This window comes from Ranitomeya variabilis, chromosome 5 (assembly GCF_051348905.1).
Source record: "Ranitomeya variabilis isolate aRanVar5 chromosome 5, aRanVar5.hap1, whole genome shotgun sequence".
In the NCBI taxonomy this organism is placed as follows: Eukaryota; Metazoa; Chordata; class Amphibia; order Anura; family Dendrobatidae; genus Ranitomeya; species Ranitomeya variabilis.
Genome location: NC_135236.1, coordinates 678,215,274 through 678,237,789, shown reverse-complemented (window position 1 = coordinate 678,237,789; position 22,516 = coordinate 678,215,274). Strand labels below are relative to the sequence as shown.

The window sequence follows — 22,516 nt, the reverse complement described above, 5'->3', positions numbered from 1 at the left end:
TACTACAGAGATAAGGGAACAGAACCGAGCTTACTACAGAGATATGGAAGTAGAACTGAGCTTACTACAGAGATAAGGGAACAGAACCGAGCTTACTACAGAGATATGGAAGTAGAACCGAGCTTACTACAGAGATAAGGGAGCAGAACCGAGCTTATTACAGAGATATGGAAGTAGAACTGAGCTTACTACAGATATAATGGAGCAGAACTGAGCTTACTACAGAGATATGGGAGCACAGCCGAGCTTACTACAGAGATAAGGGAGCAGAACCGAGCTTACTACAGAGATATGGGAGCAGAACCGAGCTTACTACAGAGATATGGAAGTAGAACCGAGCTTACTACAGAGATAAGGGAGCAGAACCGAGCTTACTACAGAGATAAGGGACCAGAACCGAGTTTACTACAGAGATATGAAAGTAGAACCGAGCTTACTACAGAGATAAGGGAGCAGAACCGAGCTTACTACAGAGATATGGGAGCAGAACCGAGCTTACTACAGAGATATGGGAGCAGAACCGAGCTTACTACAGAGTTAAGGGAGCAGAACCGAGCTTACTACAGAGATATGGGAGCAAAACCAAGCTTACTACAGAGATATGGGAGCAGAACCGAGCTTACTACAGAGATATGGGAGCAGAACTGAGCTTACTACAGAGATAAGGGAGCAGAACCGAGCTTACTACAGAGATATGGGAGCAGAACCGAGCTTACTACAGAGATATGGAAGTAGAACCGAGCTTACTACAGAGATAAGGGAGCAGAACCGAGCTTACTACAGAGATATGGGAGCAGAACCGAGCTTACTACAGAGTTAAGGGAGCAGAACCGAGCTTACTACAGAGATATGGGAGCAAAACCAAGCTTACTACAGAGATATGGGAGCAGAACCGAGCTTACTACAGAGATATGGGAGCAGAACTGAGCTTACTACAGAGATATGGGAGCAGATCCGAGTTTACTACAGAGATATGAAAGTAGAACCGAGCTTACTACAGACATAAGGGACCAGAACCAAGCTTACTAGAGATATGGGAGCAGATCCGAGTTTACTACAGAGATATGAAAGTAGAACTGAGCTTACTACAGAGATAAGGGAGCAGAACCGAGCTTACTACAGAGATAAGGGACCAGAACCGAGCTTACTACAGAGATATGAAAGTAGAACTGAGCTTACTACAGAGATAAGGGAGCAGAACCGAGCTTACTACAGAGATATGGGAGCAGAACCGAGCTTACTACATAGATATGGGAGCAGAACCGAGCTTACTACAGAGTTAAGGGAGCAGAACCGAGCTTACTGCAGAGATATGGGAGCAGAACCAAGCTTACTACAGAGATATGGGAGCAGAACTGAGCTTACTACAGAGATATGGGAGCAGAACCGAGTTTACTACAGAGATATGAAAGTAGAACTGAGCTTACTACAGAGATATGAAAGTAGAACTGAGCTTACTACAGAGATAAGGGAGCAGAACCGAGCTTACTACAGCGATAAGGGAGCAGAACTGAGCTTACTACAGAGATATGGGAGCAGAACCGAGCTTACTACAGAGATATGGGACCAGAACCGAGCTTACTACAGAGATATGAAAGTAGAACTGAGCTTACTACAGAGATAAGGGACCAGAACCGAGCTTACTACAGAGATATGAAAGTAGAACTGAGCTTACTACAGAGATATGGGAGCAGAACCAAAGCTTACTACAGAGATATGTAAGTAGAACTGAGCTTACTAGAGAGATATGGGATCAGAACCGAGCTTACTACAGAGATAAGGGAACAGAACCGAGCTTACTACAGAGATATGGAAGTAGAACTGAGCTTACTACAGAGATAAGGGAACAGAACCGAGCTTACTACAGAGATATGGAAGTAGAACCGAGCTTACTACAGAGATAAGGGCAGAACCGAGCTTACTACAGAGATATGGAAGTAGAACCGAGCTTACTACAGAGATAAGGGAGCAGAACTGAGCTTACTACAGAGATATGGGAGCAGAGCCGAGTGTACTAAAGTGTTAAGAGAGCAGAACCGAGCTTATTACAGAGATAAAGGCACAGAACAGAGCTTACTATGTCTACTACAAGATACGGAACAGAGCCAAGCTTACGGCATACATACGGCACCAGAATCTAGATTACTACATCGATCCAGTACCAGAACGAAGCTTACTGCTTAGATATGGTGCCATAACTGAGCTTACTTAGAAACATACATACATCTCCGGAAACACAGACATGTAAACACACCGTATGGCAGGGGCGTTGCTAGGGCCTTGCTATAAGCTTGTAGTCCTACTGGTGTCTTCAACCAGGGACGGCCAATAACAGGTTTTTTTTACAATCTTGACACTTACATTCTAACAAAGGAGCCTTTTGATATTCAAATATGCAAATTGTCTCTTCTTCGGAGAGGAGGAGAACTAGAACTTCTTGGATATTCAAAGATGAGTCCACACTAATTAGATGTTACCCTGTATATGTGAATTCTATGTAAGTTGGGAGCTGTTAAGTCTCCAGCACACGCACCATGGGAGACCGAAGCCTTTACATAAGGCTCAATGGGCAATTTAACATATAAAAGATGATGGAACCTTGGGGAAGACAGAGTTTGGAAATGGACGCACAGGCTGATTGCTGCTTGGGTTTGATGCACATGTATTTATTTTACTCTGTTATTTCAGTGACTGTTTATTTCTTATCTTTTATTAAGTAAATTCAATTTAGTTCCCTCAATTCTCTTGTGAACATTTCTCATTCATCACAATCACTGAATCCCTTACAAAACAATGGCATAATATTATCATCACCTCCACATTACAAAACACTCTATACAAAGACCAAAGTCACCGCCATACACCGTCTTTCTAATATATAATGACTGAAACACACTAAGCTGCTACTAAATAAAAAAGGAGAAAAAAAAGTGCTGTGAGCGCCGCCCGGTGGTCGTCGCTTATAGCAAGTGAGTCATTCTGCTACATACAGGCGATCTGATCATCGTCTGCATGTAGCAGAGCCGATGGGAGTTATGGCAGATTCTAGTCTCCCATGGAGACTATTGAAACATCACAAAAGTATAAAAAAAGGTTTTTAAAGATATAAAAAAAATATAAAAGTTCAAATCACCTCTCATTTGCCCTATTCAAAATAAAACAATATAAAAAAATCATTTGGTATCGCCGTGCTCAGAATCGCTCGATCTATTAATAATAAAGGATTAACCTCATCGCTAAATGGCGTAGTGACAAAAAAAGTCAAAATGCCAGAATTACGTTTTTTTGTCACCGTGACATTGCAGTGTCACCAGCCCCCAGCGCTGCACATCCACGGTGGTAAAGCTGTTATCTGTCCTCCTTAGGCCTCTTTCACACATTCGTTTTTTTGTCATCAGTCACAATCCGTCATGTTTAGAAAAAACGGATCCAGTAAATGTTGCTGCTGGATCCGTTTTTTTCTCATAGACTTGTATTATCGATGGGTTGTGACGGATGGCCACACGTTTCATCCATCGCTCGACGGATCCATCGTAAATTCTTCATCCGTCAGCTGGAGACAACGGACATAGTAACATTTTTTTCTGTACGTCAAAGTCTGACAGCGACGGAGGATCCGTCGCTAACCGTCGTTTGCTATAATGGAAGACTATGGGCGCAGGATCCGTCGCTGACCGTCATTTGCTGTAATGGAAGCCTATGGGCTCAGGATCCGTCGCTGACCGTCGTCTGCTATAATGAAAGCCTACGGGCGCAGGATCCATCGCTGACCGTCGTTTGCTGTAATGGAAGCCTATGGGCGCAGGATCCGTCGCTGACCGTCGTTTGCTGTAATGGAATCCTATGGGCTCAGGATCCATCGCTGACCGTCGTCTGCTATAATGGAAGCCTATGGGCTCAGGATCCATCGCTGACCGTCGTTTGCTATAATGGAAGCCTATGGGCACAGGATCCGTCGCTGACCGTCGTTTGCTGTAATGGAAGCCTATGGGCGCAGGATCCGTCGCTGACCGTCGTTTGCTGTAATGGAAGCCTATGGGCGCAGGATCCGTCGCTGACCGTCGTTTGCTATAATGGAAGCCTATGGGCTCAGGATCCATCGCTGACCGTCGTCTGCTATAATGGAAGCCTATGGGCTCAGGATCCATCGCTGACCGTCGTTTGCTATAATGGAAGCCTATGGGCTCAGGATCCGTCGCTAACCGTCGTTTGCTATAATGGAAGCCTATGGGCGCAGGATCCGTCGCTGACCGTCATTTGCTGTAATGGAAGCCTATGGGCTCAGGATCCGTCGCTGACCGTCGTCTGCTATAATGGAAGCCTACGGGCGCAGGATCCATCGCTGACCGTCGTTTGCTGTAATGGAAGCCTATGGGCTCAGGATCCATCGCTGACCGTCGTCTGCTATAATGGAAGCCTATGGGCGCAGGATCCGTCGCTGACCGTCGTTTGCTGTAATGGAATCCTATGGGCTCAGGATCCATCGCTGACTGTCGTCTGCTATAATAGAAGCCTATGGGCTCAGGATCCATCGCTGACCATCGTTTGCTATAATGGAAGCCTATGGGCACAGGATCCGTCGCTGACCGTCGTTTGCTGTAATGGAAGCCTATGGGCGCAGGATCCGTCGCTGACCGTCGTTTGCTGTAATGGAAGCCTATGGGCTCAGGATCCATCGCTGACCGTCGTTTGCTATAATGGAAGCCTATGGGCTCAGGATCCGTCGCTGACCGTCGTTTGCTATAATGGAAGCCTATGGGCTCAGGATCCGTCGCTGACCGTCATTTGCTGTAATGGAAGCCTATGGGCTCAGGATCCGTCGCTGACCGTCGTCTGCTATAATGGAAGCCTACGGGCGCAGGATCCATCGCTGACCGTCGTTTGCTGTAATGGAAGCCTATGGACTCAGGATCCATCGCTGACCGTCGTCTGCTATAATGGAAGCCTATGGGCGCAGGATCCGTCGCTGACCGTCGTTTGCTATAATGGAAGCCTATGGGCGCAGGATCCGTCGCTGACCATCGTTTGCTGTAATGGAAGCCTATGGGCGCAGGATCCGTCGCTTGCTATAATGGAAGCCTATGGGCGCAGGATCCGTCGCTGACCGTCGTTTGCTATAATGGAAGCCTATGGGCGCAGGATCCGTCGCTGACTGTCGTTTGCTATAATGGAAGCCTATGGTTGCAGGATCCGTTGCTTGCTATAATGGAAGCCTATGGGCGCAGGATCCGTCGCTGACCGTCGTTTGCTATAATGGAAGCCTATGGGCGCAGGATCTGTCGCTGACCGTCGTTTGCTGTAATGGAAGCCTATGGGCGCAGGATCTGTCGCTGACCGTCGTTTGCTGTAATGGAAGCCTATGGGCGCAGGATCTGTCGCTGACCGTCGTTTGCTATAATGGAAGCCTATGGGCGCAGGATCCGTCGCTGACTGTCGTTTGCTATAATGGAAGCCTATGAGCGCAGGATCCGTCGCTCACCGTCGTTTGCTGTAATGGAAGCCTATGGGCGCAGGATCTGTCGCTGACCGTCGTTTGCTGTAATGGAAGCCTATGGGCGCAGGATCTGTCGCTGACCGTCATTTGCTGTAATGGAAGCCTATGGGCGCAGGATCTGTTGCTGACCGTCGTTTGCTGTAATGGAAGCCTATGGGCGCAGGATCTGTCGCTGACCGTCGTTTGCTGTAATGGAAGCCTATGGGCGCAGGATCCGTCGCTCATCGTCGTTTGCTGTAATGGAAGCCTATGGGCGCAGGATCTGTCGCTGACCGTCGTTTGCTGTAATGGAAGCCTATGGGCGCAGGATCCGTTGCTGACTGTCGTTTGCTATAATGGAAGCCTACGGGCGCAGGATCCGTTGCTGACTGTCGTTTGCGACGGATTCCGTCTTTTGAAACTGAGCATGCGTGGGAGGATTTCTATACATTTAATTTAACCCATTTTTCCAGTCTGGGAATCTCTCGCTCTCTCTTCCAGCTTTTGTGTAGTATTGTTCCTGATATTACAATTCACCCATTTATAGTCCCCTTTTTTTTAAAAGAGTTTTGTATATACTCACATATACTTTTTCTGCAATTAACTTAAAAGTTTATTTTTTTTTAGGTTTTTTTTTTCCTAGTTGGTTCTCATTAATATTTAACCCCATTTTGCCTTATCAAAAAAAAAAAAGTTTTTTTCCTAATGAGTCATAATGATGGAGACACTGAATGGATATAAATCTTATCTAGTCAGGTACTGAATTCACAAATATTTTGAATAGTTGGGATCAGGGGTATTGGTTGCTCAGAGCAAGCCGTAATTGGGTCTAGTTTGTCAACTAGACATATCGCATACAAGGACACCTGGGGTACTGACCCTATTTTTTGGCCTGGTAGTATCCCTACCTTGCCGCGGAGGTTGGGGGTTGCTGCGATCAGTACCAGCGGGGGCCATGATGAGAGTGGTGTCCAACTGTAAAAATAAGAATAAAATTTTAAAAAATCCATGTACTCACCTGTCCTAATCGTCCCCCCGTAATGCTCATGACCGCTCATGCAGAGGAAGCGGGGAGAATGACGCCTGCAGCAAGCGACCCCGGACCTCAGTGAGTGACAGGACACTGCTCACTGCAGGCGTCATTCTCCCCGGGTCCTCTGCATGATCGGACGCATGGATTACAGGGGGGACATTTAGGACAGGTGAGTATAATTCCTTATTTTTACAGGTGCAGGCAGTGGGAGCCAACTACTACTCTCATCATTATCTTCTGCTGGTGCTGGGAACTCATTCATTTCAATGGCTTGTGTGTGTCACAGTCTCCGGTGCGTGTGGAAACTGTCACCACACGTAGCGGAGATACTGACGTGTGAAAGAGCCCGAATAAAGAAGATTTAATTATTTTTTTTTTTAAATATAAACTTGTCCACAAAAGTACAATCTATTTAAATCTAAAATTAACATGATCTGTAAAAAAATTATAAAAGAGAAAAAAAATGTTATGCCAGAATTGTGGGGTTTTGGTCACAATGCCACAAACAAAATGCATTAAAAAGCAATCAAAGCATCATATGTGCCCCAACATTTAATATATAGAAGTCCCAGATGTTTTGGAAAATATCAGCTCAAGTAATTTTTTTTGTTATGAAGTTATGAATTTTTCAATTTTTTTACCCAAATAAAATAAAAAAACAACACAAGCCCACACAACATTTTATATTTCACCTCTGACAAAGTCGAAGTTACAGCTCATAGAAGAAGGGGAGGAGAAAATGAAAGAGAATAAAAAAAAAAAGTAGCATTCCATAACTGCACACTACACTGGGCAGCCAATCACAGATCACGTGAGCAGTGCACTCACTACACTGAGCAGCCAATCACAGATCACGTGGGCAGTGCACTCACTACACTGAGCAGCCAATCACAGATCACGTGGGCAGTGCACTCACTACACTGAGCAGCCAATCACAGTAATGTATGTGTTTATGTGGGAGGAGCCCGGTCACAACAAAGCATTGCCAACCATTCCCCACTTGCTCACACTGCTCCAAGTCTCCTCCACATCACTAGCAGCCGGCAGAGGAAAAGCAGGATCCAAGGTAAGAGCTGCTCAAATAAGGGCAAAAAAATCAGCTCGATCAGTGGGAAACGTCCTTAGGACGAGCATTAAGGAGCCGTGTGCGAGTCCAGAATCTGATTTATGGAACTTCTTCTGTTCATACATTCAGATTCTTCAACTTTTATTCATTTTTATTTGTGTTTTCCGAGTTTCTTTTACAACTTTTTATAGGAACATTTCAAACTTCTAATTGTAACGAACATAATATAAATCCGGATGGAGCATCCACAGTATATAGAAAGTCCTGGCTCTGGGGAGAAGGGGCTCAGACAGAAAAGCATGCACGCCTCTTGTGTTTGTTTTCACTTCCATCAATATAGCCGTGTGAGGGGTTTATTTCTTAGCGGGACGAGTTGTACTTTTGAACGACACCATTTATTTTCCTGTATAGTGTGCTGGAAAACAGGAAAAAAAAGTCCAAGTGCGGTCAAATTGCAAAAAAAAGTGCAAATCCACAATTTTTATTTTTTACCGTGTTCCTAAATCCTAAAACTGAGCTGCCGTTACCGTTCTTCAGGTCATTACGAGTTCGCAGACACCAAACATGTCCAAGTTCTTTCCTATTTAAATCATCGATCAAAAAAACTGGAGACCTCTATTTAATAATGAACAAATCTTTATTACACCCGATATTAATCCATTAAAGCACAGAGACGGTCAGGTAGTGCACGACTGGAGCACACATGGTGCGTTTAGGGAAGATGCGGTAACAGTAAGATCAAAATACTATTTATGGCAAAAAAGTCGTCTGAAATATATAAATGTGGAATTTCACATGCAAACTTTACCGGCATCCAGATAAACACTATGCCCATATGATCACTTCCGGGGCACCAAGGCTAAAGTTACGACCCGCGCATGCGCAGTGATGTAAAATATGCTATGCCCACAGTTGGGCAAAACATAATGCGCAGGCGCCGGAGGAAAATTCAATGCGCAACTGCTAAGAAAAAGCGCGATCTGTGCCATTCACAGATCGCGTTTACGAAAGACACGCCGAGAAGCAGGGGGGAGGAACCGCTATTTAACCACGCCCATCCGACCTGACCAACTTGAGTGACAGGACAAAACGGCCACTTCACAAAGGTATTTCGGCGGCCTAACGGGGGAATAAAGGCACCAAAAAGGCACTAATGTAAAGCCCAGCTCTGCCCCTATTTCACACTATTTTTATCTAATCTTTAAAAAACGGGGTGATAGGTTCCCTTTAAACACAATAATTAATAAAACATATCATTTCTAAGCAGTACATGATCAGACAATACTTGGTACCGTCAATTAAGAAGTGGTATAAATGTTAGATAGTTCTTAAAAAATACTTAATTATTCTTACACAAACCGTCCTCATTATATTGGACCATGGAACTATATTCACCGTAACATTGCCAGGAATTGCAGCCACAAATCTCCGCACTTTTTTCATACAAAATCAATAGAGATTTTTGATATATAGGACGATCTTTTCTATTCGTTTATTATTATGCCGCCCTCTAGTGGGAGAGAGAGAATTACATCCTATTGGCGATTTAACCTACATACGCTGCTGCAATGTTTCTCACTGTTCCTTATAAGTATTTTTGCAGATTGAGCCAAGCACCATCCAATACGTATATATATATATATCTTCTTCTTTAAATCTATATTATCACTGCAAAAGTGCATAAACAGAGAAAAAAAACTTTCTTTAAAGTGCAATATAGTAGTATTACATTGGTGCAAGGCAATCCCCATAGCAAAAAATGCATAAAACCCTTAGGGGAACATACCACTGAATCAGACTGAAAGACCACGTGTTGGCTCACTGTGCAAAAATACATATAAGGAACTATGAGCCCCATATAATGCTCCATGCAGAATAATGAGCCCCATATACTGTAATGCTCCATACATTATAATGAGCTCCATATAATGCTCCATACAGAATAATGAGCCCCATATAATGCTCCATACAGAATAATGAGCCCCATATATTGCTCCATACAGAATAATGAGCCCCATATACTGTAATGCTCCATACATTATAATGAGCTCCATATAATGCTCCATACAGAATAATGAGCCCCATATAATGCTCCATACAGAATAATGAGCCCCATATATTGCTCCATACAGTATAATGAGCCCCATATAATGCTCCATACAGAATAATGAGCCCCATATAATGCTCCATACAGAATGAGCCCCATATAATGCTCCATACATTATAATGGGCCCCATATAATGCTCCATACATTATAATGGGCCCCATATATTGCTCCATACAGAATAATGAGCCCTATATAATGCTCTATACAGAATAATGGGCCCCATATAATGCTCCATACAGAGTGGGCCCCATATAATGCTCCCTACAGAATAGGCCCCATATAATGCTCTATATGTAAATGGTCCCCACATACTGCTTTAAACATTAACCCCTTTCTGACATCAGACGTACTATTCCGTCCATGTGACCTGGGCCCGAATGACCATGGACGGGATAGTACGTCTAAGCTACCCCTGTGATCGTGACCTGGTGTCAACTGATTTTCACAGCTGACACCCGGCACTTTAACCCGGGAACACTGCGATCAAACATGATGCATAGAGAAGCATCTTGTAGGGAGGGGGCTCCCTGCATACTTCCCTCAGAACAGCGTGATGTGATTGCGTTGTCCTGAGGTTCTCCTTTCAGACCCTCAGCTCCAAGATGGCCGTGGGGTCCTTCCGGGTCCTGCAGGGAGGTGGCTTCTCAGTGCCTGCTGAGAGCAGGAGCCCACAAGTCTCCTTCACTGAATGTCACATCGCTGATCTGATACAGTGCAAAGTGTCCGATCAGCGCTCTGACTTTATATAGTGATGTCTCATCCTGGGACAACGTAAAAAAGACAAAAAAAAAAAATTTGCATGTGTAAAAATATATTTATTTAATTCCTAAATAATTTTTTTTTCCAATAAATACATTTCTTTATGTAAATAAAAAACAATAAAAGAACACATATTTAGTATCGCCGCGTCCGTAAAGACCGACCTATAAAACTGTCCCACTAGTTAACCCCTTTAGTGAACCCCATATTAAAAAAACAATGCTTTATCATCATACCCCCGGACAAAAAGTGGAATAACACCCAATCAAAAAGACAGATATAAATAACCATGGTACCACTGAAAACGTCATCTTGTCACCCAAAAAGTGAGCCGCCATACAGCGTCATCAGCGAAAAAATAAAAGTCATAGCTCTCAGAATAAAGCGATGCAACAATAATTATTTTTTCTATAAAATAGTTTTTATTGTATAAAAGCGCCAAAACATAAAAAATGATATAAATGAGGTATCGCTGTAATCGCACTGACCCGAATATTAAAACTGCTTTATCAATTTTACCACACGCGGAACGATATAAACGCCCCCCCCCCCCCAAAAAAAAAAAAAAAAAATTAACTAATTGCTGGTTTTTGTTCATTCTGTTTCCCAAAAATCATAATAAAAAGCGATCAAAAAATTTTAGGTGCCCGAAAATGGTGCCAATAAAAACGTTAACTCGTCCCGCAAAAAAAAAAAAACTCACATGATTCTGTGGGCCAAAATGTGGAAAAATTATAGCTCTCAAAATGTGGTGATGCAAAAACTATTTTTTGCAATAAAAAGCATCTTTTAGCGTGTGACAGCTGCCAAACTTAAAAACCCGCCATAAATAGTAAATCAAACCCCCTTTATCACCCCCTTAGTTAGGGAAAAATAATAAAATAAAAAAATGTATTAATTTCCATTTTCCCATTAGGGTTAGGGCTAAAGTTAGAGTTTGGATTAGCATTAGGATTGCATTTACAGTTGGGGTTAGGGTTGGGGTTATGGTAAGGGGTATGTCAGGGTTAGAGGTGTGGTTAGGGTTATGGTTAGGGTTGGGATTAGGGTTAGGGGTGTGTTGGGCTTAGGTTTGGGATTAGGGTTAGGGCTGTGTTCGGGTTAGGGGTGTGGTTAGGGTTATGGTTGGGATTAGGGTTAGGGGTGTGTTCGGGTTAGGGGTATGGTTAGGATTACGTTTACGGTTGTGATTAGGGTTAGGGTTGGGATTATGGTTAGGGGTGTGTCAGGGTTAGGGGTGTGGTTAGGGTTAGGGGTGTGGTTAGGGTTAGGGGTGTGTTTGGGCTTAGGGTTGTGGTTAGGGTTGGGATTAGGTTTAGGGGTGTGTTCGGGTTAGGGGTGTGGTTAGGGTTATGGTTAGGGTTGGGATTAGGGTTAGGGGTGTTGGGGTTAGCGTTGGACTTAGAATTAGGAGATTTCCACTGTTGAGGCACATCAGGGGGTCTCCAAACGTGACATGGCGTCCGATCTCAATTCCAGCCAATTTTGCATTGAAAAGTCAAACAACGCTCCTTACCTTCCGAGGTCTGCCATGTGCCCAAACAGTGCTTTACCCCCACATATGAGGTATCAGCGTACTCAGGACAAATTTCACAACAATTTTTGGAGTTCAATTTCTCCTGTTACCCTTGGGAAACATAAAAATTGGGGGCAAAGAATCCTTTTTTTAAAAAAAAAAAAATATGATTTTTTATTTTTACGGCTTCACATTATAAATTTCTATGAAGCACTTTGGGGTTCAAAGTGCTCACCACACATCTAGATAAGTTCCTTGGGGGGTCTACTTTCCAAATCGGTGTAAATTGTTGGGGTTTCCACTGTTTAGGCACATCAGGGGCTCTCCAAACGCAACATGGCGTCCCATCTCAATTCCAGTCAATTTTGCATTGAAAAGACAAACGACGCTTCTTTCCTTCCGAGCTCTGCCATGCGCCCAAACAGTGGTTTACCCCCACATATGGGGTATCAGCATTCTCAGGACAAATTGTACAACTATTGGGGTCCAATTTCTCCTGTCACCCTTGGTAAAATAAAACAAATTTGATCTGAAGTAATATTTTTGTGAAAAAAAGTTAAATGTTCATTTTTTTTAAATATTCCAAAGATTCCTGTGAAGAACCTGAAGGGTTAATAAACTTCTTGAATGTGGTTTTGAGCACCTTGAGGGGTGCAGTTTTTAGAATGGTGTCACTAACTTTGTATTTTCTTTCATATAGACCCCTCAAAGTGAATACAAATGTGAGGTGGTCCCTAAGAAATGGTGTTGTAAAAATGAGAAATCGTTGCTCAACTTTTAACCCCTATAACTCCCTTATCACAAAAAAAAGGGGTTCTAAAATTGTGCTGATGTAAAGTAGACATGTCGGAAATGTTACTTATTGAGTATTTTGTGTGACATATCTCTGATTTAAGGGCATGAAAATTCAAAGTTGGAAAATTGCAAAATTATTTTCAAAATTTTTGTCAAATTTCAGTTTTTGTCCCACAAATAATTGCAAGTCATATTAAGGAAATGTTACCACTATCATGAAGTACAATATGTCACGAGAAAACAATGTCAGAAAGGGACAGTGGTCAGAATTGTAAAAATTGGCCCCGTCATTAACATGCAAACCACCTTTGGGGGTAAAGGGGTTAAAAAAAAGAAAAAAAATATTCCCCTCTCGACGCTGTCCGACTCCTCGGCGTCTTCTGGCTCTCTGCGCCGTGACTGTTCAGGCAGAGGGCGCTCACTAATCACATCATCGCGCCCTCTCACCTGAAACGTCACAGTCAGAGGACAGAAGACACCGCAGCCCAGAAACCGGGAGAGGCGAGTATGGCAAATCTCGGGCCTGGAGCAAGAAGCGGGGGATTGGGCCCCCATAGCACGCCAGTGACCCCGATGGTGAGTGAGCCCCTCCACCTGCTCAGGGCCCTGGCACTTGCCCGCGTGCGCCGGGTGCTGATACCGGCCCTGTACATCATAATACATCATATATAGAGGACTGAATACCTGTTAGAATTTTTCCTGTGTCTACATAGCTGAACCCGAACTTTGCTTTCTGAGTATTAAATAATTGTAGTTTATTTTCTCTCTTCTTCCGTCAGCCATGGCGTCTATTGATCTGAGAGACGAGCTGCTCTGCTCCATCTGTCTGAGCACTTATACAGATCCTGTAATGCTGAGATGTGGACACAACTTCTGCCAGGTCTGTATTGGTCGTGTGCTGGATACACAGGTCGGGTCTGGAGTTTATTCCTGTCCTGAATGCAGAAAAAGATTTCAGGTGCGGCCGGCACTGAGGAGGAACATAAATCTCCGTAGTATAGCTGAACGTTTCCTGATTTCTCAGCAAGAACAAGAGGAGATCACCGGGATCTGCTGCACTTACTGTGTGGACTCTCCGGTACCTGCTGTTAGATCCTGTCTACACTGTGAGGCTTCTCTGTGTGATAAACACCTGAGGGTTCACAGCAAAGGACCAGAACATGTCCTCACTGATCCCAGCACTTCTCTGGAGACCAGGAAATGTTCTGTCCATAAGAAGATCCTGGAATATTACTGCACCGAGGACGCTGCTTGTATCTGTGTGTCCTGCAGTTTGATTGGGGAGCATCGTGGACACCGGGTGGAGATGCTGGAGGAGGCCTCAGAGAAGAAGAAGAAGAAACTGAGAAATGTTCTGCAGAAACTGATCACAAAGAGAGAAGAGACTGAGGAAAGAGTCCGGAGTCTGGAGGAGCGGAGGAGAAAAGCTCCGGAAAAATCATCTGGAGAAGCCGAGAGAGTCACTGCCCTGTGTACAGACATCAGGAGACGGGTGGACGACCTGGAGAAGAAGGTCCTGAGTGACATCTCCAGGCAGGAGAAGGAAGAGTCACTGTCACTGTCTGCTCTGATCCAGAAGCTGGAAATAAAGAAGGACGAGCTGTCCAGGAAGATGAGACATATTGAGGAGCTGTGTAACATGACGGATCCACTGACTGTCTTACAGGAACCAGACACCGGTGACTTGTGTGATCCTGAGGAGGAGGGAGGTGATGAGGACACAGGAGGACATGATGAACAGCCCCATGATGGAGATGACCTGGATGTGTCTGCGATCTCACACACATTACACACATTATGTGACGTAATATCAGGTATAAGGAGCGGGATCTATGTGGTGAGTCCTGCAGACATATTACTGGATGTTACCACAGCTGCTAATAATCTCCTTATATCAGACGACCTGAAAACTGCGACCTTTACAGAAGAAAAGCAGAAACGTCCAGAAACAGCAGAGAGATTCCAGAGTTACAGTCAGGTGATGAGCAGGAGAGGATTTACCTCAGGACGACATTATTGGGATGTGGAGATCAGTAGATCAAGGGATTGGAGGGTGGGGATGTGTTACCCCAGTACAGACAGGAGAGGAGATCAGTCACGCATTGGAGATAATAACAAGTCCTCGTGTTTGTGGAGATTTGATTATGATGATGATGAGTATTCAGTGGTACATGACAGTGATATGATGTGGTTACCTCACCAGATCTCCAGTGATAGGTTCAGGATATGTCTGGATTATGAGGCCGGGCAGTTGTCCTTCTATGAGCTGTGTGACCCCATCAGACACTTAGACACCTTTACTGCCGCCTTCTCCGAGCCCCTACATGCTGTGTTATGGGTATGTGGTGGTTCTATAAAGATATCAGAGGGAGAAGATGTGAGGAGCCGTAAACGTAGAAGAATCTGCCTTGAGAATGGTGACATCATAGGTTGAACAATCCAGGTCTCCACACCTTATGGGCTATGGACACCTCTGATTTTGAAATAATTTTTTTTGTCCAATTGTTACTGGTTTCTTGAGTTCCTCGAATGTTCAGACTGCAATCTTCATTCCGACATTAATGTTTAGACCTCCTGTTATGCTGTTTAACCCCTTCATGACCCAGCCTATTTTGGCCTTAATGACCTTGCCGTTTTTTGCAATTCTGACCAGTGTCCCTTTATGAGGTAATAACTCGGGAACGCTTCAACGGATCCTAGCGATTCTGAGATTGTTTTTTCGTGACATATTGGGCTTCATGTTAGTGGTAAATTTAGGTCGATAATTTCTGCGTTTATTTGTGGAAAAAATGGAAATTTGGTGAAAATTTTGAAAATTTTGCAATTTTCACATTTTGAATTTTTATTCTGTTAAACCAGAGAGTTATGTGACACAAAATAGTTAATAAATAACGTTTCCCACATGTCTACTTTACATCAGCACAATTTTGGAAACAACATTTTTTTTTGCTAGGAAGTTATAAGGGTTAAAATTTGACCAGTGATTTCTCATTTTTACAACAAAATTTACAAAACCATTTTTTTTAGGGACCACCTCACATTTGAAGTCAATTTGAGGGTTCTATATGGCTGAAAATACCCAAAAGTGACACCATTCTAAAAACTGTACCCCTCAAGGTGCTCAAAACCACATTCAAGAAGTTTATTAACCCTTCAGGTGTTTCACAGGAGCAGAAGCAACATGGAAGGAAAAAATGAACATTTAACTTTTTAGTCACAAAAATGATCTTTTAGCAACAATTTTTTTATTTTCCCAAGGGTAAAAGGAGAAACTGGACAACGCAAGTTGTTGTCCAATTTGTTCTGAGTATGCTGATACCTCATATGTGGGGGTAAACCACTGTTTGGGCGCACGGCAGAACTCGGAAGGGAAGGAGCGCCATTTGACTTTTTGAATGAAAAATTGGCTCCAATCTTTAGCGGACACCATGTCGCGTTTGGAGAGCCCCCGTGTGCCTAAACATTGAAGCTCCCCCACAAGTGACCCCTAGATGCATAGTGAGCACTTTAAACCCCCAGGTGCTTCACAAATTGATCCGTAAAAATGAAAAAGTACTTTTTTTTCACAAAAAAATTATTTTAGCCTCAATTTTTTAATTTTCACATGGGCAACAGGATAAAATGGATCCTAAAATGTGTTGGGCAATTTCTCCTGAGTACACCGATACCTCACATGTGGGGGTAAACCACTGTTTGGGCACATGGTAAGTCTCGGAAGGGAAGGAGCGCCATTTGACTTTTTGAATGAAAAATTATCTCCATCGTTTTATCTCCATCGTTAGCGGACACCATGTCGCGTTTGGAGAGCCCCTGTGTGCCTAAACATTGGAGCTTCCCCACAAGTGACCCCATTTTGGAAAGGAGACCCCCCAAGGAACTTATCTTGATGCATAGTGAGCACTTTAAACCCTCAGGTGCTTCACAAATTGATCCGTAAAAATGAAAAAGTACTTTTTTTTCACAAAAAAATTCTTTTAGCCTCAATTTTTTAATTTTCCCATGGGCAACAGGATAAAATGGATCCTAAAATTTGTTGGGCAATTTCTCCTGAGTACGCCGATAACTCATATGTGGGGGTAAACCACTGTTTGGGCGCATGGCAAGGCTCGGAAGGGAAGGCGCGCCATTTGACTTTTTGAATGGAAAATTAGCTCCAATCGTTAGCGGACACCATGTCGCGTTTGGAGAGCCCCTGTGTGCCTAAACATTGGAGCTCCCCCACAAGTGACTCCATTTTGGAAACTAGACCCCCGAAGGAACTTATCTAGATGCATAGTGAGCACTTTAAACCAACAAGTGCTTCACAGAAGTTTATAACGCAGAGCCGTGAAAATAAAAAATAATTTTTCTTTCCTCAAAAATGATTTTAGCCCAGAATTTTTTATTTTCCCAAGGGTAACAGGAGAAATTGGACTCCAAATTTTGTTGTCCAGTTTGTCCTGAGTACGATGATACCCCATATGTGGGGGTAAACCACTGTTTGGGTGCACGGCAGGGCTTGGAAGGGAAGGCACGCCATTTGGCTTTTTGAATGGAAAATTAGCTCCGATCATTAGCGGACACCATGTCGCGTTTGGAGAGCCCCTGTGTGCCTAAACATTGGAGCTTCCCCATAAGTGACCCCATTTTGGAAATTTGCCTCCCAAGGAACTAATCTAGATGTGTGGTGAGCACTTTGAACCCCCAAGTGCTTCACAGAAGTTTATAACGCAGAGCTATGAAAATAAAAAATAATTTTTCTTTTCTCAAAAAATTTTTTTTAGCCCTGAATTTTTTATTTTCCCAAGGGTAACAGGGGAAATTTGACCCCAATAGTTGTTGTCCAGTTTCTCCTGAGTACGCTGATACCCCATATGTGGGGGTAAACCACTGTTTGGGCACACGTCGGGGTTCGGAAGGGAAGTAGTGACGTTTTGAAATGCAGACTTTGATGGAATGCTCTGCGGGCGTCACGTTGCGTTTGCAGAGCCCCTGATGTGCCTAAACAGTAGAAACCCCCCACAAGTGACCCCATTTTGGAAACTAGACCCCCAAAGGAACTTATCTAGATGTGTGGTGAGCACTTTGAACCCCTAAGTGCTTCACAGAAGTTTATAACGCAGAGCCGTGAAAATAATAAATACGTTTTCTTTCCTCAAAAATTTTTTTTTAGCCCTGATTTTTTTATTTTCCCAAGGGTAACAGGAGAAATTTGACCCCAAGAGTTGTTGTCCAGTTTCTCCTGAGTACGCTGATACCCCATATGTGGGGGTAAACCACTGTTTGGGCACATGCCGGAGCTCGGAAGTGAAGTAGTGACGTTTTGAAATGCAGACTTTGATGGAATGCTCTGCGGGCATCACGTTGCGTTTGCAGAGCCCCTGATGTGCCTAAACAGTAGAAACCCCCCACAAGTGACCCCATTTTGGAAACTAAACCCCCAAGGGAACTTATCTAGATGTGTGGTGAGCACTTTGAACCCCCAAGTGCTTCACAGAAGTTTATAACGCAGAGCCGTGAAAATAAAAAATCATTTTTCTTTCCTCAAAAATAATTTTTTAGCCTGCATTTTTTTATTTTCCCAAGGGTTACAGGAGAAACTGGACCCCAAACGTTGTTGATCAGTTTCTCCTGAGTACGCTGGTACCCCATATGTGGGGGTAAACCACTGTTTGGGCACACGTCGGGGCTCGGAAGGGAGAGAGCACCATTTTACTTTTTCAACGCAAGATTGGCTGGAATCAATGGTGGCGCCGTGTCGCGTTTGGAGACCTCCTGATGTGCCTAAAAAGTGGAAACCCCTCAATTCTAACTCCAACACTAACCCCAACACACCCCTAACTCTAATCCCAACCCTAACCACAACCCTAACCCCAACACACCCCTAACCCTAGTCTTACCCCTAATTCCAACCCTAACCCTAAGGCTATGTGCTCACGTTGCGGATTTGTGTGGATTTTTCTGCAGTTTTTGAAAAATCTGCAGGTAAAACGCACTGCGCTTTACCTGCGGATTTACTGCGGATTTCCAGTGTTTTTTGTGTGGATTTCACTTGCGGATTCCTATTATGGAGCAGGTGTAAAACGCTGCGGAATTGCACAAAGAATTGACATGCTACAGAAAATACAACGCAGCGTTTCCGCGCTGTATTTTCCGCACCATGGGCACAGCGGATTTGGTTTTCCATAGGTTTACATGGTACTGTAAACGTGATGGAAAACTGATACGAATCCGCAGCGACCAATCCGCTGCGGATCCGCAGCCAAATCCTCACCATGTGCACATAGCCTAATTCTAACCCTAATTCCAACCCTAACCCTAATTGCAACCCTAATTCTAACCCTAATTCTAACCCTAGCCCTAAGTGCAACCCTAGCCCTAAGTGCAACCCTAGCCCTAAGTGCAACCCTAGCCCTAAGTGCAACCCTAGCCCTAAGTGCAACCCTAGCCCTAAGTGCATCCCTAGCCCTAAGTGCAACCCTAAGTGCAACCCTAGCCCTAAGTGCAACCCTAGCCCTAAGTGCAACCCTAAGTGCAACCCTAACCCTAAGTGCAACCCTAAGTGCAACCCTAAGTGCAACCCTAGCCCTAAGTGTAACCCTAAGTGCAACCCTAGCCCTAAGTGCAACCCTAGCCCTAAGTGCAACCCTAGCCCTAAGTGCAACCCTAAGTGCAACCCTAACCCTAAGTGCAACCCTAAGTGCAACCCTAGCCCTAAGTGCAACCCTAAGTGCAACCCTAGCCCTAAGTGCAACCCTAAGTGCAACCCTAAGTGCAACCCTAGCCCTAAGTGCAACCCTAAGTGCAACCCTAGCCCTAAGTGCAACCCTAAGTGCAACCCTAGCCCTAAGTGCAACCCTAAGTGCAACCCTAAGTGCAACCCTAGCCCTAAGTGCAACCCTAAGTGCAACCCTAGCCCTAAGTGCAACCCTAAGTGCAACCCTAAGTGCAACCCTAGCCCTAAGTGCAACCCTAAGTGCAACCCTACCCCTAACCCTACCCCTAACCGTACCCCTAACCCTAACCCTAATGGAAAAACAAAAATAATTATATTTTCTGTATTTTATTATTGTCCCTACCTATGGGGGTGATAAAGGGGGGGATTTATTTACTATTTTTTTTATTTTGATCGCTGTGATAGAACTTATCACAGCGACCAAAATGTGCAGGAACGAATCTGCCGGCTGGCAGATTCGGCGGGCGCACTGCGCATGCGCCCGCCATTTTCCAAGATGGCGGCGCCCATGAAGAAGACGGCCGGACACCGGGAGGGACATCGGAGCTAGGTAAGTATGGGGGGGTGGGACCGGAACACGGGGGGGATCGGAGGACCTGGGGAGCGGACAGGAGGACCGGGGGAGCCGACAGGAGGGAGGAGGGGAGCGGAACGGAGATCGGGGCAAAAAGGACGACTGGGGAGGCGATCGGTGGGGTGGGGGCAGATCGGGGTCTCCAGCCATGGCAGATGCTATTGCAGCATCGGCCATGGCTGGATTTTAATATTTCACCATTTTCATAGGTGAAATATTACAAATCGCTCTGATTGGCAGTTTCACTTTCAACAGCCAATCAGAGCGATCGTAGCCACGGGGGGGTGAAGCCACCCCCCCTGGGCTGAAGTACCACTCCCCCTGTCCCTGCAGATCGGGTAAAATGGGAGTTAACCCTTTCACCCGATCTGCAGGGACGCGATCATTCTGTGACACAGCATATGCGTCACAGGTCGGATTGGCACCGACTTTCATGACGCATACGCTGTCACAGGTCGGGAAGGGGTTAAAAACTTTTCCTAGTTTCAGATTTTTCTCTTGTGGTCGTGTCCCTCTTAGTAATACAGGCTGGATGTGATGTCTTTGTGTTAGCACAGCTTCATTCCTGGACTGATTTCTCCTTGTGCAGACTCACAGCAGCAAAATGGTAAAACATAATGTGTTATGAAGATTATTTAGAACGGAAATGAACATTAAAAATACGGTGTCAAGGTGTCCATATTATTAAAACCAGTAAATTTTACCCATATATTGTAGCGTAGTTTATTATAAAAGTATAATGTCGAGACTTTCGTATATCGATTTTTAGCTGATGTATCATATTTGAAGTGTTATTCTCAGAATCACATTATTGTTCACATAGTACAGTAAATGCATACTTATTGTAATATTCTGATTGAATTATATGTATATCATGGTTCTATAAAGATATTAGGGAGAAGCAGAAACTGGAAGAAACCATAATTTAAAGGGAAGGTCCCACCAGTTTTCTTGTAGTTTGTTTTTGTGTGAAATGAAGCTTAAAATAGTAATTAAAATGTATTAATGCAATGTTTGCAAACATTTCTATATGAAAAATATTATATATTTTCTTACAAATATATATATTTACCACTAGGGGAGCATTTTCTGTTTTAGACCTCAAGCAGCTACAGTAAAGGTGCCGTTACACTAAGCAACTTACCAGCGATCGCGACCAGCGACGTGATCGCTGGTAAGTTGCTGTGTGGTCGCTGGGGAGCTGTCACACAGACAGCTCTCTCCAGCGACCAAGCGACTTCGGCATCGCTGAAACTGTCTTCAGCGATGCCGAAGTCCCCATGTAAAAAAAAAAAAAACACTACATACGCACCTTCTGTCGTCCTTCATGTCCCTCGGCGCTTGCCGCACTGACTGTGTCTCAGCGCCGGCCGGCCGTAACAGCGGTGCCCAGCGGTGAACCGCTGTTACTGCAGGTTCACCGCAGTCTCTGCTTTACGGCCGGACGGCGCTGAGACAGTCAGTACGGCAAGCTCCAGGGGACGTGACGGACAACAGACGGTGAGTATGTAGTGTTTTTTTTTTTTTTTACTTTTACCATGGTATCCATGGTAAATATCGGGTCACTAAGCGCGGCCCTGCGCTTAGTAACCCGATGTTTACCATGGATACCAGTGAAGACATCGCTGGATCGGCGTCACACACGGCGATCCAGCGGTGTCAGCGGGAGAGTTGCGACGAAAGAAAGTTCGTCCACTCTCCCTGCAACCAGCGATATCCCAGCAGGATCCAGATCGCTGCTGCGTGCCAAACATAGCGATATCGCTATGCAGGACGCTGCAACGTCACGGATCGCTGGCGATATCGCTGCAACCTCGCCTAGTGTGACGGTACCTTAAGACTTGCCAGCTTTACGATATGTTTCCACAGTCAGGATTGCATCAGGATTTGACCCAGGCAAAATCTGCACCTGAGGTCACTGGCAGGTCACCTGCGTTTTTCATGGGGTTTTTTTTCATGCGGATTTGTGTGTGTTTTTGTAAGCTAAATAAAGATATACAAAAAAAAAAGAATTGTGATGTCACAAACGTCGCGAAACGGCCGTCGTTTGGACCTGTACCCTCTGCTGTATGTACACCCCCGAGCCATGAAGATTGTATCGCAATAAAGAGTTACCTGTTTTGGAGATTGGCGAGTGCTGCCGTTTTCTTCCTGCTTACGATTCGCATTTGTATGTCTTCCTGGCAAAGCACCCGAGATCAAGGGGCCAGCGTCAGCGGACAGCCGGAGTGTTCAACAAGCAAGCGCTCTGGTGGTGCGGTCAGCTGTGTTCTTTGTGATTAACGATAGATCCATACAATAGATAGATAGATAGATAGATACGATAGATAATAGATAGATACGATAGATACATACAATAGATATCTATTGTATCTATCTATTATCTACCGATATATCTATCTATAAATATATCCATCTATAAATAGATACATCTATAGATAGCTAGATAGATATACCGATAGATAACACAGGTCAACA

General features: G+C 44.3%; 3 protein-coding genes across 3 annotated transcripts in view; 2 read left to right on the top strand and 1 right to left on the bottom strand.

Moving 5' to 3' along the window:
- LOC143777037 (E3 ubiquitin/ISG15 ligase TRIM25-like) overlaps positions 1-22,516 on the top strand; it is a 521,945-nt gene that overhangs the window by 105,415 nt on the left and 394,014 nt on the right. The gene's annotated exons all lie outside the window — the stretch shown is intronic.
- The window catches only part of LOC143777040 (E3 ubiquitin/ISG15 ligase TRIM25-like), a 481,784-nt gene that overhangs the window by 156,404 nt on the left and 302,864 nt on the right, over positions 1-22,516 (bottom strand). The gene's annotated exons all lie outside the window — the stretch shown is intronic.
- Positions 13,437-15,319, top strand: LOC143777038 (E3 ubiquitin-protein ligase TRIM39-like). Its single transcript, XM_077266953.1, has one exon. The coding sequence runs from the start codon at positions 13,531-13,533 to the stop codon at positions 15,181-15,183; it is 1,653 nt and encodes a 550-aa protein (XP_077123068.1). The 5' UTR covers positions 13,437-13,530; the 3' UTR covers positions 15,184-15,319.

Excerpts from the sequence above, each read along its gene's own strand:
- LOC143777038 (XM_077266953.1), top strand. The coding sequence starts at position 13,531 with ATGGCGTCTATTGATCTGAGAGACGAGCTGCTCTGCTCCATCTGTCTG.